The sequence below is a fragment of the Brassica napus genome, chromosome C2, assembly GCF_020379485.1.
Source record: "Brassica napus cultivar Da-Ae chromosome C2, Da-Ae, whole genome shotgun sequence".
Classification (NCBI taxonomy): Eukaryota; Viridiplantae; Streptophyta; class Magnoliopsida; order Brassicales; family Brassicaceae; genus Brassica; species Brassica napus.
This window is the reverse complement of record NC_063445.1, coordinates 6,184,947-6,203,257: the sequence shown is the minus strand read 5'-3', so window position 1 is coordinate 6,203,257 and position 18,311 is coordinate 6,184,947. Positions and strand designations below refer to the sequence as shown.

General features: G+C 34.0%; 4 protein-coding genes across 5 annotated transcripts; 1 reads left to right on the top strand and 3 right to left on the bottom strand.

Moving 5' to 3' along the window:
- Positions 1 to 315: 315 nt before the first annotated feature.
- LOC125581347 (splicing factor, proline- and glutamine-rich-like) lies at positions 316 to 4,472 on the bottom strand. 2 transcript variants are annotated; one of them, XR_007319012.1, is made up of 5 exons: positions 4,287 to 4,464; positions 4,088 to 4,187; positions 3,614 to 4,013; positions 1,799 to 3,526; positions 318 to 1,267 (listed from the first exon to the last, which is right to left on the bottom strand). XR_007319012.1 is itself a non-coding variant. In XM_048746612.1 (4 exons), exons 3-4 carry the CDS (start codon positions 2,203 to 2,205, stop codon positions 1,042 to 1,044), a joined length of 633 nt encoding a protein of 210 aa, XP_048602569.1. In that variant the 5' UTR covers positions 2,206 to 3,526; positions 3,614 to 4,013; positions 4,088 to 4,472; the 3' UTR covers positions 316 to 1,041. The 2 variants fall into 2 exon arrangements, 1 of the variants encoding a protein (XP_048602569.1); XM_048746612.1 differs by having other exon boundaries at positions 316 to 1,267; positions 4,088 to 4,472.
- A 5,697-nt stretch (positions 4,473 to 10,169) lies between these two features.
- LOC111215289 lies at positions 10,170 to 12,632 on the top strand. Its single transcript, XM_048748656.1, has 4 exons — positions 10,170 to 10,287; positions 10,407 to 12,322; positions 12,434 to 12,518; positions 12,613 to 12,632. The coding sequence occupies exons 1-4, from the start codon at positions 10,170 to 10,172 to the stop codon at positions 12,630 to 12,632; spliced, it is 2,139 nt and encodes a 712-aa protein (XP_048604613.1).
- Positions 12,599 to 15,144, bottom strand: LOC125581346. The gene is made up of 3 exons (XM_048746611.1): positions 14,924 to 15,144; positions 14,751 to 14,832; positions 12,599 to 14,675 (listed from the first exon to the last, which is right to left on the bottom strand). The coding sequence occupies exons 1-3, from the start codon at positions 15,046 to 15,048 to the stop codon at positions 13,992 to 13,994; spliced, it is 891 nt and encodes a 296-aa protein (XP_048602568.1). The 5' UTR covers positions 15,049 to 15,144; the 3' UTR covers positions 12,599 to 13,991.
- Positions 15,145 to 15,217: 73 nt separating this feature from the next.
- LOC106391950 lies at positions 15,218 to 17,996 on the bottom strand. Its single transcript, XM_013832703.3, has 4 exons — positions 17,604 to 17,996; positions 17,407 to 17,498; positions 16,187 to 17,040; positions 15,218 to 16,109 (listed from the first exon to the last, which is right to left on the bottom strand). The coding sequence occupies exons 3-4, from the start codon at positions 17,036 to 17,038 to the stop codon at positions 15,432 to 15,434; spliced, it is 1,530 nt and encodes a 509-aa protein (XP_013688157.2). The 5' UTR covers positions 17,039 to 17,040; positions 17,407 to 17,498; positions 17,604 to 17,996; the 3' UTR covers positions 15,218 to 15,431.
- Positions 17,997 to 18,311: the final 315 nt, after the last annotated feature.

Below are 18,311 nucleotides of genomic sequence, written 5' to 3'. Positions count from 1 at the left end.
CAAGAAAACATTGAGTTTGCAACTACAATATTTGTCACTAAATGGTTGTAAATAAGAATTTCGTAACTCATTTGCAACTACCTTATACGGTTAGAAAAGCTTCGTCGCAAATAGAAATGATTGCAAATCCGTTGACAATTTGTAACTAATTTGCAACTACGAAACTTAGTGGTACATTAGCCACTATACAACAACTCGAAAAAAGGTTGCAAATATTTATATTGTTGATACCAGTTAGCAACTAATTTATTTCACAAAATGTTTATCGCTAATTAGCTACTACTTTGGTTAATGCAGTCCTAATTTAGTCACAAATATTAGTAACATATAAGCAACTGTATAATATTAGGTAGTCTCAATTAAGTCACAAAATATAGCGACTATTTTGCAACTGCATTGTTATAAGTAGAGCGACTGATTTGCAACTACACACTTTTGAGAGTTGCAAAATTGTCACAAAATATAATGACTGATTTGCAACTATATTATTTGTAATGTTGTGGCAATATAGTTGGGATTATGCTGACTGATTTGTAACAACATTATTTGTATATTTAGTTGCTAAATTATAATCTGAAAGTAGAATATTAATAAAATCTAGTTTTGATACTAATTTTGGAACATCCATTGAATTCCTTAAACTTTAAAATACAAAATACTTAAGATTTTTGTTTTATACAAATGGCAACTACTTATTCTGCTTCCTACAATAATAAAATGAACTTGAAACAAATAAATATGAAACCTTATAATTTACAAAGTTATTGTTCATGTATGTTACCATATTTTGCTGAATCCGTAAGAAGGACATTTGTCCTGCGAAGTGCTTGAATGGCCCAAGTCCACCACGGTCAGAGTTCCGAGAGTTTGATGCGGTTTCACTCTTTTTCTTGGCTGCATCAGTGGCCCAGTAAGCACACATTTTTTCCCACAATGTATCTCCAATCCAAGCTGGTCGTATGCCTTTCCTCTTTGCTTGACACACCATTCCTTTCATCCGATTAATACAGATGATTTCAAACTCATCTCGTACAAGTGTGGTTATCGAGCGATCCCAGTGGTGTCCTTGCTACACATCAACAAATTTGTATGTAAGTAGTAAGCAAATCTAACATAAAAATCTGTTAATAATACCGCAAAGTCTTCAAAATAGCGACGTTGGATGTCAGGAGGCGTTACTGTCCAGCAGTAGTAATACACATCATCAAACTTAGCTTTCAAGAGCTTTGAGATTTTTCGAGTCAGCTTCCCACCATCACGATCAAACCTTGAAGATGAAAAGAAGAAGTGGTTACAAGTAAAAAAATGTTTGCTATAAATTCAAAGAAATAAAAATATAAGAGAAGAATGCAAATACAAACAAGATTTCTTTACAATTTGACAATTAAAAGGCATAGAAACCATAAAGTGAGAGAAGAACTAAAGATAGGGCATTGAAGCAAAGTTAACAACAGACGGAATAACAAAATGAAAGGAACAAAACCATAACTCAAATCCAATTGTTCAAAACAGAAACACCAAAGACAAATACCTAAATGTAAGAAACCAAAGTAAACACGTGTTCACAGAAGTGTTACTAACACATAGAAGAACCAAAAATCAATATGGAACGTGTTCAAAAAAACGTGTTAAGTAACTTTGAATCTATGATCAAACAATCAAATATAAACAGAGGAAATTCAACTATGGATATGAGACCAAAGCAAAAAAAAAGAAAACAAATGAAATTCTAAGGTGAACCAAATGAAATCAAACACAAACACAAACCAAACTCAATGTATAAAGTGAGATCCTTTACCAAGTACTTCCCTCTTTTGGAACTAGAGATAAGACTGGAAGATGGTTTTCACGTCCAGGAATTGCAAGCAGGTCATCCAAAGTCATCGGATTTTGAGGGGGAGGAGGATGTGGGTTTTGAGTTTGATGCGGGTGCTGTTCCGTCGGGGAAGAAGAACCATCACGAGTCGGTGAAGAAGCAGACACGGGTGGGGACTGACGCAGAGTCTCTGACGGCGGTGAATTCTCCGGGGCAGACACCGAGTCTCTTGAATTAGAAGTGCTAGGGTTCGAGGCGAAGTAAATTCTTCCGGAAGAGCTACAAACGCCACCAGCTTGACTCCCACCACGAGTGGCACCACGACCACCACTGCGACTCGCACCACCACCACCACCGCGACCTTTCACTGATCTACCAATTCCAGACATCTTGACCTTTGTGTGAGTAGAGATTAGGTTAGAAGAAAGGGGAGTTGATTAAGGGTTTATTAATATAAATGTATTAAACGTAGTGGTATTAGGGTGGGTAAAATATTTACTCTCAAAACATTAGGCGGGTTAATGTAAATTAGCCAAAATTTAGGGATAAATTTTTGGAGCCAAATTTGTGAGACCAAAGAGCAACTACTTCTAACAACTAGTTGCAAATTAGTAACAAATTATAATAAATATCCTATTATTTTGGAGCCTTTCTAATGAACTATGGTTGATTTTCTTATGTAAAATAAACTATAATATTAAGAAAAATATTTTGCTATTATTTTGGAGCCTTTTTAAGAAAAAGTTGTAACATATTATAATATTTGCTATTATATTATTATGAAATTAGTAATATTTAGTTCTTGTGAATTTGTGGATCTCTGGATTTTATAAAATAAACTCAAACTTGTTAAGCAATATAGATTTTATTTGGTTTATTAGACTATTAGAGTAAAAACTTTGCAACTATAGAGCAATGACAATAAATTTTGTAGTTGCAAATATGTTACAAAACAACTGTATAAGCCCCGTTTTATAACTAAACTGCCACGCTTGTGCACAAATTAGTGTCAAATTAGTTGCACTTAACCCTATATCGCAAAAGCAATTTGTTTTATATTTACTAAACCATGAGACATTACATAAAAATAGTATTATTCAAATTGATTCAAATTATATTTATTGTTTTCGTTTGTTAGTTTACTAAGTGCATATGATCAATCTAATTAACGTAAATTTTAATATTACTACTATCCGTAACTAATTTGCGACTACCTTAATTAAAGTAGTTGTAAATAAGTCACAAATGTTTTAATGATGTATGTCTGAAAATTTGTCACTGATTTGTGACTCCGGGTTACAAAATAGTTGGAAACGATAATTATTCATAAATAATAAGTTCAACACAATCTATTATCTTACATAAACATACATGGTAATAGACTAGACAAATATTATTCTTCATCACCATCTTCATCATCAGAAGATGAAAGATTACACTGAAATTCATCTTCTACTTCGGCATCTCCAGCATCAAAATCAATCTCTTCAAACAGATTTCTTTTGTCTGCCAAATGATCAACTACAATTTCTTCAATTGTTGTTACCATGGCATCATCATCAGTTTCCTATTGTAGCAGAGTTGGCTCTTTAGATTTATAATTTCCATAAATATTTGCTCTTGGATTGACTTTAAGAACATTGACCCACAACTTTTTCGGTTGTTTGATGTATGGATACGGAATATAACAAACTTGGTCGGCTTGAGAAGCTGCATTGTGCAAAAATAAAAATATTAATATAATAAATATTTTATATTGAATGCGTAATTCATATATAATGATATATGCAAATTTACCTAGAATAAACGGTTCGTATTTGTTATATTTTCCTGAAGCAAGGACATCAACAATGCCATTCATGCTCATTCGTGTGCCTTTACCGATCGTAGGATCATACCACTCACATTTAAAAAGTGTAATTTTTAAATTGACCAATCCTGGATATTGAAGTTGTATGATATCTGTTAAGGTCCCATGAAAATCAACTTCATCGGATGCATCTGAATAGTTTGCTCCTTTGATACATATTCCATAGTTGCATGTTTTTCTTCTCTGTCCATAATTTCGAGTATGAAACAAATAGCCTCTTGTGAAATAGATGGGCCAAGTTGATGCCTTATTCAGAGGACCTTGAACCAAATCTTGAACCCATATAGGAAAAGATTCAGCGCCACTAGAGTTGATTGTTGAAGCAACCTGCATTATTAAAAATTACGAATCAATATATATATATATATTTCTAACTATAAAGGTTAAGTATATACACATACAAAATCTCTAATCCATGTAGGAAATTCTTCATCGCATTTGCTTGAAATATCTTCTTCAGAGAGTTCTGGATATTGAAAACGAATTTGTTCTTCGAATAACCTAAAACCAAAAAGAAAAAATATTTACACAGCAATGAATATTTTTTTACAATATTATTCACTACTCAACTACTTTTTTAACTGAAACTAAAGATTTTACCTTTCATATGGTCAGAAATATTCACAGTTGCACAAAACATACGCATGTGCGCATTGATAATCTTTCTCAGAAAACCATACTTCTTTTCTTTTCCTACTTGGACGACCTACATGAGTAAATATATCTGGTATTCCTTGGACATGATAAACATGAGCTTCGCCTTCATCGAATCTTGTGGACTTGACCCAAAAAACCTTTAAAAATTAAATTACATGTAAATAACATTTATTTACACAATAAATGCTTTTAACTTTTACCCTAATTTGGTATGAATATGTGCGGCAAAGTAGTGCTCCGAAAAATAAGATATCTCATCATTAATATATGAATGAATAATCGATCATGCAGGATATCTTCTGTTTTTAGCTTTGCTTTTTAATTTCTTGAAAAACCTTTCAAATGGATACATCCACCTATATTGCACAGGACCACCAAGTTCAGCTTCATACGGGAGATGTACAACTAAGTGTTCCATGACGTCAAAGAAAGCAGGTGGGAAGATCTTCTCCAAATTACATAATATTATGACTATATTTTCCTTCAAAGATCGAACAGTGGATTGTTTCAATAAAAAACCGTCAAAGAAAACGTTTTTTTTAATAATTGTTCGGACAAATGAGAAGAGAATGGACGATTGATTTAAATAGAGAAATATTTGAGACTATTTTGCAACTACTAAAAGAATAGTTGCTAAAGTTAGTTGTACCTACTTCCTAACGCCGTGCAAAAAAACATGTGTACACCAACTTTTTTACAATTCATCACAATAAAAATGCAACAATTTTGCAACTACAACATTTAAATATCTTTCCAACTAATCTGTAACTCCGGTTTTCCAACAACAAACGTGGTTGCTCTTTAGTTGCCTTATTGCTACTACGTTGCGACTTTGCAATAGAATTGCAAATATGTCTCAAAAGCGTCACAATAAATCAACTCATTTACAACCACGAAATTTGGTTACACATTTGCAACTTATTTAAGACGTTTTCATTGTAGTTGCAAAACTGTTGCAAAATCGTTAAAGATGGTTACATATATTTGCAACTAAAGACTGTAGTTGCAGAAATAGTTACTATATTGATGTTTTCTTGCAGTGGATTGTATATTTCTACTTTTTATATGGGGTAAAAGGTCTAACAAAAGCATCTTTTTGCACTTAAAGGATCGGTTCTGTAGGTCCATCAGAACTATCTAAATATGTTTTTTTCTTAACACAAATATGCTAGCTTCATTTTGCTGGTACATATATATAATATGGCCAGGGCAGTCTCAAAAAATTTTAAGGCCCTGTTCAAAAAATATTAACTATATATATATTGATATAATGAAATAGTTTTAAAACTTAATAGCTTATCTATATATTCGAAGTTTCTCTTTAAATTATAAACTATAAGTTTAAGAATATATCTAAAATTTTAAAATTTTAAACCAAATATATGTATTTATTTTTAAAAATATCTTAATATTTTTTAGTTATAGAGTTGGACCCTGTTCGACCGCTCCAGTAGCACATGCTATTAGACGGCCCTGAATATGGTCATCAATGAACTTACTCTTAAGTTGATCTGAAATCTTAGCTAGAGTTTGGACTGGAGGGTAAATATTTCGTCAAATCTAACTCACAGTCTGAATGCAAAAAGAGGAAAAGACAATGTCTATGTATACTACTGTATACTATAACACTGAAACATGCAGTCAAAGTTTTTGAAAGTTATAAACTAAATATAAAAACGTACAGCTTAGTGAATTCCAAACTCGTTCGACTAAATTAAAAATAATAATATATATTCCCTTTGTTTTATAATATATAATATTTTAGCTAATAAAACATATATTATTTTTTTAATTTTTCTTAAAAATATTATTAAATATAAATATAAATAAATTTGATTGATTATAAATGCAAATAGTAAAATGTAATTAGTTACACAATATTTTTGATAAAATTAAAATAAAAGTTAACTATATACGTCCTAGGTTCTATTTTATAACACGTCGTAGGTTCTATATTATTTAGATTTGTAACTATGAGATCGGGATTGGATATAACATATCAGTTTCGGGTCGGGTTTGTATCACATCCCACAACCCATAAAGTAACCATATATCATTTGATTCAGGTTATGTCAGATCGGTTCGGATATATCTGAAGTAAAATCTAAAACCTTACTTATTTATATAGAATCGTGTATTTAAAGAAATTATTTAATTTTAAATATTTATTGTTAGATATTATATCGAAATAAATATGAAATTGATATTTGAGGTACATATTTATGGTTTAAATATTTATATTGTATATTAATTTGAATATTCGGATCATTTTCTTCGGATTTTTCTATTTTTTGGGTTATCCGTTCGGGTTTGATTAATAACTCTTTAGGTTCATATATGTTTTGTAACACCTAAAAAACACATTCATATAATTGTTTTACATTTCGGACCAGGTACGAATCGGGTATTTCGGTCTGAATTTCGGGTTACATATTTTATGCCCAGCCCTAGTATATATGTTAAAACACCTTACAATGAGAAACAAAAAAACTTATCCAAAACATCTTACATGTTAAAACTGCTGTAATTAAAAATGTATACTACTTAAACGCATCCGCATATACATATCTATCTACCATTTACATATGTATATACTATACCTAAAGAATAGGGGCGGATATAGAACGAATATTTAGATTTTTGGAGATATTTATGATCGTATCAGTTTCATCCGGATCACCAACTTTCCAATTTTATTCGATCGTAGACAATCAAATATCCAATGTTCAGATGTCCAAAAATTATATTTTAACTAGATATTTGATTCGATCCGTTCAAATAAAATAAAAATTTAAAATTAATATAGAATAATATTATTTTATAAAAAGTAAAATTTATTTATTTTAAAACTCTAATAACTAAAATAATCAATTTAATGAATATTTTTTTTGTAGAACTTACATAAAATATAATCATTCTATAATTTATGTATATAATTCTATATATATATATAATGGATCAGAGTCTAGGATTTGTGATTTACTTTGTTTTACGATTTTTGTCTATTAGTATTTGTTTTGTTTTGTAGAGTTAATTAAAAATATTCAGATTTTTTGGTTCGAATTGAAGTGGATAACGAATCAAATTTTAGGGATATTTTGTTTATCCATATTAGAGAGAGCATCAGATATACATAATAACGTATTACATTTCCCATCCTATCACATATGTATCAACCAGTTACTGCTAGACATTTTTAGGCACCGTTGCTGACATTTCAAAACATAATATAAAAAGTCAATAGGAATGTGTCCCACATAAAGAGGAGACACGATAATAATTCGCAATCGTTATGAGGCCATAGGATCTCTCGATTCCTACAGTAGATAGATGTACTGCGAGACTATGTACTGCGAGACTAACTAGAAACACATTTTATATGGGCAAAATCGCCACAAGTTGATGGGAAAGGTCATGCAAAAGCAAAATTTATAGATCAGTCGATGACAACGAAGACTTTTTCCTTATGATGGTAAATTTGCTGCATAATGTACCAAAACTAAACGTTTCATGCTACGGTTGGTTCATAACTACTTCAAGTTTTAACGATCCAATAAGAATTGTTTGTGTCTTGTAATAATTTTTATTTTGTTTTGCTTTATATCACTATGGAAAAATTATTGGTTTACTTTGGCAAGCTTCTGTCTTCAGTAGCCCACTTTGGTTATTTGACACCCAAAGATTATAATTATTTGTAGTTTTAACAAGGTCAACGGTTCAGGAAACCTACAAGTCTACGAACGAATTGGGGATATATATTAATTTTTGTATATTTTTATATAGTAGTCGAAAATTTACAGATAACTATAGTTGTTAAAATTATAACAAAATGAAGTCAAAAGATGTATTTGAAATATATATCCTGCGTATTAATAAATAAATACATCCTATAAATATGAACTTATAAACACTACGTCTATATATGAACTATGATATGAATTTAAGGTCGGTCGGATCAGTATCTAGATGGTGGCAGTAGAATAAGAGGTGAAAAGGACATATCACACCATAACAAATATTGATAGTTTGTGATAATTAGGAGAACAACACCCATTTCAAAACATGAGTTCAATGATCGATCATTAAAGGAGTATAAATCACTACCAAATTTTGACTGATTTTGTTTCAACACTTTAGAATGATCGAAACAACTTTGTTTAATAAAAAAATAAAAAAAAATCAATTGAAGTAACGAAAGCTAAACGTTCAACTTCTTGCGAACTTTTGACTTAGCATGACCGGTTTCTCTGCTACCACCCGCAAATACAGCTTTTGCTGTTGGTAGCAGTTATTGGCTTTTTGCAATAATTACCCAAACCGTTTCAAACCGATTCAAATCGCTTTAAACCTCGTAAATTCAAAAGCTGGTTTCAGTTAGCGTTTACGGTTGAAGGCAATTGCAGGAGAATAATTTTTTTTTCTTTTTTTTAAAACAATATAAATACAAAAATAAAATATTCAATAAAAATTTTAAATTGAAATTATGAAAATACTAAAATATATCTATTATATTTTAATAAATATTATAAAATTTTAAGATAAAATTTTTTTCTATAATTTTAAAAAATTTAAAACTATAACTTTCTAAATATATTTTTTATATTTATTATAATATTATGATTTTTGATGTTTTTATAATTATATAAAATGTAAATATTGTTAATTTATTATTTAACTGATACTGCATGTGGTAGTTAAACCGTCATAAGTATCTCGTAAACGCATCAATTTCTAACTGTCTAACCAGTCGTACAAATCTCTTAAAACCATTAAAAACCGTAAGTACCCGCATCCACAAATTCTCGCAACCGCAACCACAACCACTGCATTTGAACGAGTTAAACTTTTAGTTTTAATGTACAACTGCACCACAGAAAATTTGGGTAACAACACGCGCTTTAAATGTTAAAAAAAAAAGACAACACGCGCTTTAACCTTTTGTAATAAAGTTTTGGGAAATTGCCAAAACAGAATAAAAAACAGAATGGTTGTCCCTATGGTATAAATTCAACTTTGTCCATTTTATCTCTCTTTTACCCTTTTATTTCTGAAACTTAATAAAATAAATAGTTTTATGAATCAAAAAAATTATTAAAAATATAAACTATTAATGGAACACCAATATACAGAAGGACATATTTTTTATTTTTTCAAAAACTTAATAAATAAAATTTCCAATTTACGTTCTACTAAAAGTAGAAATCGTCTTCTACGGAAATTGGGTTAGTAGAATGCAAAATCCAGAATAAACACGTACATCTACTTGTTTTGGAACGTAAAATCTACTTTTGATTCAATATCTAAATATGGGGAATGCGAATTCTACTAATTGTAAAGATATCTACGTTTCTGAAAAATGCAGTTTCTACTTTTAACAAGTATTCTAACATTTATCGAACGTGAAATCTGAAAACTACACAAACGTCTAAAGAAGGTAGAAATTACATTCCTTATTATTTTCATGGTTCTACGCATTGTAGAAGGTGTCTTCTACTAATAAAATCACCTGTTTTTGGCGAAAATAAAGGAAAGTCAGTTAACAAAATATTCTAAAAATATTCTAACTTCCTAAAATGGTTCTGCTCGATTTTCTTTGTCAATTTTTTTTAAAAAAATGATTTTGCCTTTCTTCTTCATGAATCTATGATTTTTTCATAGTTTCTCTTTTGATTTTCAGAAACTTTTGTTCTAGATTAGATGCATATCTATACAACATGTGGTCTTTGGGAATTAGGTGCAACTACGGGATGGATTTTTGAGGCTGATGGCAAAGGGGGTAGGCTATTGTTAGTGGAATCAAATTGTACTTTAGATGAATTAAAAAGGATGATTTTGGAGGATTTTGGTATGGAAGAAGAAATCATAGCCGATTTGGAGTTAAGTTATCTACCTGCTGAGTTGATCAATACTTCAGGATGTCCACCTGTGATCATTGCAAACGATCGTCAGCTTCATAATTTTGTTCGATTTGTTCAAAAGAGTGCTTCTACTCGATTGTGTGTAACATGTAAAGCCAAGGCTGAGAATCCGAATAAGAAGCCTTTGATCTTAACAAACCGCCAGCTGATCCATGTACTCATGAAGAGAAAGGAAACTCGTTTGACAATGGGGACGAATCAGCTCCTGTGTATGCTGAGAGGCAGGGGAATAAGAAGAATGAAAAGCGGAAAGGAGTCGCAGTTGATGAGGATGGGGACTATGATGCTGATACCATGATCTCTGAAAAAGAGAACATACATAAAATGTCAAAGTTTTCTCTGCTCCATGTTGTTAAGGTCGGACAATTTTTTGAGAACAAAACTTTGTTGAAGGCGACTTTCGAGATGTGTGCAATGAAGCATAACTTTGACTACCAGGTTATCAAAACGGATAGACAACTTTGGTATGTTAGATGTGCAGATAATGCATGCAATTGGGGTGTTCGAGCAGAGTGTCTGAAGGATTCATCATATTTCATGATCAAGAAGTATGTCGGTAAACATACATGCGCACCTTCAAGCAAAACCAAAGCGGGTAAGACTGCTTCAGCAAAAACAATAGGCAGTCTGATTATGCATAAGTATGTAGGCGTCAAGGAAGGGCCGAAATGTAATGATATCATACAGATTATGCGTAGTGATCATGGATGCGAGATATCAAAATCTTTAGCATGGGATGCGCGTGAATATGCGATCAGTGCAGTTAGAGGTATTCCAGAGAGAAGTTATGGGAAAATACCAAAATACTTGCACATGCTGAGAGAGGCTAATCCAGGTACACACACATCCTATGAGATTGACGGAAATGAGAACTTTCGTTACCTATTTATTGCATTTGGGCAATCGATAAGAGGATTTAACAGAGTCATGAGGCGGGTTATTGTGATCGATGGGACCTTTTTGAAGAATAAATACAAAGGAGTTTTACTGGTTGCTACGGCTTTAGACGGAAATTCAAATTTGTATCCTATTGCGTTTGGAATAGTCGACTCAGAGAATGAGCGTTCTTGGGAATGGTTTATGAGACAACTTAAGGTTGTCATTGCAGATGATCATGATTTGGCTTTTATTTCAGACAGACATGGGTCTATCGCTAAGGCAATTGAAAACGTGTATCCATCAGCCAGACACGGGATTTGTATTCATCATTTGTTGAATAATGTGGTCACATATTTCCATGGGAAAGGACTTGCTGGGTTGGTTTCAAAGGCGTCCAAGGCTTATCGAGTTTCTGAGTTTGAGAAGACATTTGCTACTGTGTGTAATATCAGTCCGGCAATTGGAGATTATCTTAGGGAAGCTGATGTGCAAAAATGGGCTAGATGTCAATTCCCTGGATACAGATACGACATAAGGACAACCAATCCTGCTGAATCTATCAACTCTGCTTTGCGTTCACCGAGAGAGTATCCAGTCATCCCTTTGTTAGACAGTATCAGGGAAATGTTAACACAATGGTTTTATGAGCGTAAGAAACTGATTTCAAAGCATAAACATCCTCTGACTAAAGATGTAGAGAAAAAAATAGAGAGGAGAATCGGGAAAGGCGCCACATTTGTAGTTTACCCTGTCAGTGCTGGTCGATTGCTTGTTAGAGGTGATAAATTCGACTGCTTAGTTGATTTGGATAGAAGGACTTGTTCATGTGGAAAGTACACCCTTATGAAGATCCCTTGTAGGCACGCAATTAAAGCTGGTTTTCATGTTGGAAGAGAGCCACACACATTGACTGATTTGATGTATACTACAGGAGCTTGGAGAGAAGCTTATGAAGAAAGCATAAATCCTATTGATGTTCCTGAGGATGCTTGGTCTATACCAGAAGATGTTAAGAAAGTCATTGTTTTACCACCACAGACAAGAAGATCAGTTGGAAGAAAAAGAAAACGCAGATATGAAACTGCGGAAGACAAAATTCGGTCATCGCAAATATCACGAAGAAAGCAGCCTCGGAAGTGTAGTAGATGTGGTATTAGTGGGCACAACAGAGCAACTTGTCAAGTACCAATATAGTCAGTCACAAATGGTAAGGGGTGAGGTTATATAGGCGGTAAATTTATGTGTTTTTATAGCTTGGTTTATGTGTTTGATGTATGGTTCTTTGTGTCACAGGTTGCTCTGTTCAAGTTTGCAAGTGGCGGTAGATGGCGAGCTAGGCGAGCTTATTTCAAAGTGCATTCTCATCATTTGGATAAAGGTTGCTTTGTACGGTTTTTTTCTTCTAAACACTATAGGTTCTCTTTTCAATTGGATAAATTTCGTTTGGATTTTTTCTCATTTTCATTGTTAAGCATTGGCATCATTCTTCTAAGTTTCATTGTTATACATTGCCATCATCATTCTTTCTCAGTTTCATTGTACTCGATTTGAGAAAACCCCTCGAAAATGAACCAAAACAAAGCCATAGTAAGAACCATAAAATGTGACATAGTCATTGTAAGAACAAAAGAGATTGAAGCAAAATACTAAGAACCAGTAGACTGGTTTCATTCATTCTTGACTTTACCAAAACACAGTAGAATGATTCCTAAACAACCTAATTCAAGGGAATTTTTTTGCTTCCTTACTTCTTCTTCAACTGTCTCTTTCATACTCGTTTTCAGATCTTCAATTGCTTCTGTTATTCTCCCTTGCTCTGCATCTAGCTTTTGAAACTCATCAACCAAAGCTTCATCAACCCACTTAAATAAATGGGTTTCATTTTTTCGCTACATAGAAGAAAAATAAAGTCAGGACAGCGTGTTCGTCTCTCTTAATCAAAAATCGATTCAGACAAAAGATATCAAAGCCATGACCAACGCCTTTAACAAAACAGAGTTTCGATATGAACAGATAACTATTATGTATTTGAATCCTTAAACAAATCGAAACCATGAACCTGTGACCCAATTTCGCATCTATAGAACCGTCGGTAAGGATTCTCATCTGTTCTCGAATAGAAAATCACAACCCCCTTCCCACACCAGCACCTAGATGGCACCCCGTACGAATATCGCCTTGGAGTATTCATGTTTTAGGAAAATTGATTCAGAGAGAAAAATGTTCTCGACAGAGAAGAGAATTCTGAAAAAATGGGGAAAACTCGGGTTTTTGGTTTAAATATGTCGGGTATTAGGTTATTTGTGGATCTAATTCGGGTCGGGTTTTATTGCTGATTTGGATCAAAAGTCGAGTTTACAAGAAACCAAGTTTAGTGTATTGGATTTGATTCGTTTATATACTCTTATCGGTTGATTTCTTCTACAACGGCTATTAGAATGCATGATTAATGTTGTTTTGGTTTCTCGTTAGGGTATGTTTAGGGTTTCGTTATGTAGGGCATGTTTAGGATCTCGTTATGTAGGGCATGTTTAGGGTCTCGTTATGTGTTTTTAGACTCTCGATTGAATGACTGGTTTCTGTTTAGGGTATGTTTAGGGTATCGTTATGTTTTCGAATGTTGTCTCATTTAGGGTATTGTTTAGGGTCTCGTTACGGTTGATTGTTGTCGCCGACATGACTTTTTTGGGTCTCATTAAACACATTGTCAAAAACTTAGAATAATAAACCCAAAAGCAATTCATTAGAGGGATTAAGCATTCATGTTCCTAATAAAACACACATTAGATTAAGCATTTTTATCCTAAAAGTTAGAATAAAAGCCGAACTAGTTACATTTAAAAATCGATTCTCACAGAATCTCTTCTACGGTTGAAGTGAGACACTCTGGAGGTTCATAATTTGACATCCTCTCAACCAATTCCGGGTCGTTTGCCGCTTCCCATAGATCCCACAAAATTCTGTGGCGAGCTTCTTTGATGTTACCATCATTCACCATCGACAACTTCAATCCAAGCGAGTGGCACTCGATGAACTTTATTGTATAGACACCACAATCACATGCACTTTTATTCAGCTTACCCATGGGGACATAGTGAACCGTATATGCAGCGAACGTAAAGTCCTTCTGGTAACTCGGTGGCTGAACTGCCTTGACAATACGAGGAACAAGATTTGCGAACCCATCCAATTCCTTGTACCTTTTTCTGCCCGAGCAATCAAACACATCAATGCTCCTCGTCACGAAACTGATACACAATGCGATCCAATGATTCCCGCTAACATGAACAGGGACATACAGTCGATCCACATCTACATTCCATATCTCTTGTGTCTGTCCATGTGGTGGAAGGACCCCTTTGCCGTACTGCACTAGCAAATCATGAAGCTTGTATTTTCTTATACCCGCCTTGAAACTCTCATACTCCTTTTTAATCATGTTGCTGAAGACAACAGACATGAAGGCGACACGGTGAAGTTTCCATCGTTTCAGAGATGTTCTCTCCCTGTATACGTACATCATGGCGTCAATCTCCTGCATATTACGATGATGTTAACACACACCATGTATGGAAAACACACATGAAAGCTAAAAGTATAAAGGTTTTACCGAGTTGTGAAGCCACTCGGTTCTATCCATAAGACGAGTACCAATCTCAGCATCTAACAATGAAGGTCCAATCCGTAGAGGTCTGTAACCAAAACAATGATAAAAGTTCAAAACAATGATATGGTTTGATTAAATTTTAAAAACACATGATATAAAAATGAGAATTTACTTACTTGGATTTAATTAACCAAGTGCTAACTTTTTCCCAATCCTCTTTACGAAGATACACCAATGCCGCATCTGCTGAGGCTTCTCCGGCTCGATCTATTTCCTCATCATTTAACTTCGGTGGGGACATGTTGAAGGGTTTTGAGTTTTCGACTTTCACTTGAGAAAGATCAAACCCATCAACATATGTATCTTGGGACAATTCCCTTAATTCTTGTGTGCTCAATCCAAAATCAAACTCGTTAGTTTCTATACCATTCTTTAACCAATCCTATTCATTAAAACCAAAAAAAAATATATGTAAGAAGTCTTTCAATCAAAACACAAAGAAAGCATTACATTCATGGAGTTATCATTACACAAACATTCAAGCATATTACACATTTATAAACCTATTACAATATCCGAAAGTTTTACATAATATTACACTGTGAAAATGTTTAGTTCCAAAAACAACCTAACTCCAAAAGACTAGTTCCAGCACCCTTACGCGGCATCCTAGATACAAGAACATCAAGTTCTACACTTTCTTTTAGGAAGTACCTTTTCCTTTGCTGGAGCTTGAGCTTGAGCTTGATTGACCTTTTTCTTTGCAGGAGCTTGAGCGGTTTTGGTCTTAGGCGCAGCTTCATCGATTTTGCTCTTAGGAACGCTTCCTTCTGCCCTCAAACTGATTGCTTCCCTGAGCTGTGAAACCTCGATCTCCATGTTGCCGATCCTCTCTTTGAACATGCTCTCCATACTCGCCATTTGCGCTCTGAGTATATCGCCCAAGGAACTGATAGATGAGTGGACCAAACCCTCAATGAAACTCTTAGTTTCTTGATCAATACTCTGTTTTTTTTCTGCTGTTCGCTTACACAACAACTTCTTCTTTCTTGACTCGGCTCCTTCATCCTGAATCTTTCTCTTGCCTCTTCCAGCAACATGGACCGAAGATGTCTCCACATCTGCTGCAATATCAGTAGCATCCACACTCTTATCAGCTTCTGACTCTGTATCGGCTTCCTCCATCTCAGTCTCTTCATCCTCTATAACTGGCCATTCTGTGTTGCTCCAATCAAAGTTCTTTTTAATCCTATCGAGAAGAAGCTCCACACGCTCATCTTCCATCTCATCCTTCCTTGTATAATCAGCATCCCTCAACACATCACCATTGCCACTTACTGAAATTACCGAGAACAAATCTCCCTACAAAACAATTATTACATTATAAGCTTTAAAAAATATGCAACAGCCATATAAAAGAATACAATAAATATTCATACCTTCTCAGTAAACGATTCCTCAAGTTGAATGATGTCTTCATAAGAAACTTTTGCAACTCCTTTCCAATTTCCACACCTTGGACCGCAGAAACTGTCCGAGACTTTGCTGCCACATATTTCTCCAAAATCCGGAATTGCTTCCATAATCCAAATCTGGAACGCATAGGAGAACCCCTCGAAAATGTAGCTGTTCTTCTTACCCAACTTCTTCCTAACCTTCTCAATGGAACTCAGTAAGAAGTCGTAGGAGTGAAGACCCCAATGGAAGTTCCGAAGCTTCTCGAGATCCATCACCAGCTTGATGTACATATGAGGGATGTTCACCTTCTCATCTCTCCCCATCACCACACCCATTATCACACACAAGTAGATCAACCTCATCCTATCACGCCGAGACCAGCTGTGAACTTCTTGTAGATGCACCTTTTTGATCGACTGCAAGGTGATCTTACCACCTGTCCTTAGTAGTTCACTCCAAAATCCGCCATCACTTTTCCATTTAATTACGTCACAGCTACTTTCCCGCGAGATCTTGAGGCCTGTCACAGTGTGGTACTCCTGAAGCGAAAACCGGAGAGGCTTCCTTGCAAATATAAACCACTTCTCATGCATCTTCGAGGTAATCAGCTGCTTACACAAGAAGCTATCCACCAATTTCCCCGAAAACTTGAGGTTATTTTCCGCAATCGCCATGATATGTTTGAAAACAGGATCTATCTTGACATCATCGTACTCCGCAGGCATAGCTTTCTTCAGATCTCTGATAAGTTCCATGCGGCAGCAGTTATTGATCTTCTTCACCTGAGGTTCTAAACCCTCTGCATACACTCGCTTAGGTAGCTCTAACTCCATATCTAGAAAAGACAAAAAAAATTGATTCTAGTTAAAGACTGAAATTGATTGAAGCAGAGACAAACACAAGAAATCTGTTAATCAAAGTAAGCCAATTCACAATCAATAAACCAGCCCATGATAAACGAAATCAATTCACAAACGAAATCAGTTAATCAAAGTAAGCCAATTCACAATCGAAATCTGTTCATATAATCAGTTAACAACACTTAAAATCCTAAGAAACGAATATAAAAAGAGTAACCCAAATGAAGAACTCAAACACAGAGAAATGCAATAAAGAACCGGATAAAGAAAGAGAGAAATGCTAGCTTCAAACCCGAATGAAGAACTCAAACCACTTGACATATGAAGTATTGAGAACATACCTTATGCGCTAGCAATGTCGGAGAAAGAGAGAGGCGGGGAGGTTGAAGACAAACTCGATTTCACCAATGACCAAGAGAAGTTCCGAAATCGCCTTTGTTTGTCGAGATATCCAGAGATCCAGAGAAAAGTATTAGAACAAGAAGGAGAAAGAAACAAACTTTATGATTGAAATTGGATGGAGAACGTTGGTGTTTACCTTCAATATGTAGGAGAAGACAAAGGGTTCCACCGGTAGGGGAAAAGAAACGGGTTCCACCGGTGGCGTCTGCAGTCGCCGTTGATTTCACCGGAGAAGACAGAATCGCCTTCGTCGTCGCCGTATAGAGAGGCGGAGAGATTGTTTTCTTTATTAGGGTTACGGGAAAAAAAAACAGAATGGTTTTAATCCATTTTCCAATTTTCCCTTTGTTTTTCTTTTTTATTCGGCAACCATTTTTACAAATTGATTTCCATATTTTTTAAATACAATTTGGGATTAGTTTAAGGTTAGTTTAGGTATTATGAAGAAAGTTATACTATAGGGACAACTTTAGATTGAATTTATACCATAGGGACAACCATTCTGTTTTTTTATTCTGTTTTGGCAATTTTCCCTAAAGTTTTTAAACGATATAATCTCTAATAGCACACAAATTTCTCATAGCTGATCACATATCTACTATATATTAATCATGCAACATTACAACATGTTTTCTTAGCCACGTGTCATCACGAGAATAATTCTTAAAATTGTTAGAAAAATAACTTGGTCCATATAAACATATACTATGTTTTTTATTAAACTAACTATCAAATTAATTAATAGTGTACAAAATAATGTTTTTTCTTTTCTTAAATAAAAACTACAGAATTACCTAATATGGTTAACATATATATAATAATTAATGATTATGAATAATACATA

Excerpts from the sequence above, each read along its gene's own strand:
- LOC125581347 (XM_048746612.1), bottom strand. The coding sequence starts at position 2,205 with ATGTCTGGAATTGGTAGATCAGTGAAAGGTCGCGGTGGTGGTGGTGGT. Across the intron at positions 1,268-1,798 it reads CCAAAAGAGGGAAGTACTTG|GTTTGATCGTGATGGTGGGA; the intron begins GTAAAGGATCTC and ends TTCATCTTCAAG.
- LOC111215289 (XM_048748656.1), top strand. The coding sequence starts at position 10,170 with ATGATTTTGGAGGATTTTGGTATGGAAGAAGAAATCATAGCCGATTTG. Across the intron at positions 12,323-12,433 it reads ACAACAGAGCAACTTGTCAA|GTTGCTCTGTTCAAGTTTGC; the intron begins GTACCAATATAG and ends TTTGTGTCACAG. Across the intron at positions 12,519-12,612 it reads TTCTCATCATTTGGATAAAG|CATTGGCATCATTCTTCTAA; the intron begins GTTGCTTTGTAC and ends TTCATTGTTAAG.
- LOC125581346 (XM_048746611.1), bottom strand. The coding sequence starts at position 15,048 with ATGTCCCCACCGAAGTTAAATGATGAGGAAATAGATCGAGCCGGAGAA. Across the intron at positions 14,833-14,923 it reads ACTTGGTTAATTAAATCCAA|ACCTCTACGGATTGGACCTT; the intron begins GTAAGTAAATTC and ends TTTTGGTTACAG. Across the intron at positions 14,676-14,750 it reads CCGAGTGGCTTCACAACTCG|GAGATTGACGCCATGATGTA; the intron begins GTAAAACCTTTA and ends CGTAATATGCAG.
- LOC106391950 (XM_013832703.3), bottom strand. The coding sequence starts at position 17,038 with ATGGAGTTAGAGCTACCTAAGCGAGTGTATGCAGAGGGTTTAGAACCT. Across the intron at positions 16,110-16,186 it reads AGGAATCGTTTACTGAGAAG|GGAGATTTGTTCTCGGTAAT; the intron begins GTATGAATATTT and ends ATTGTTTTGTAG.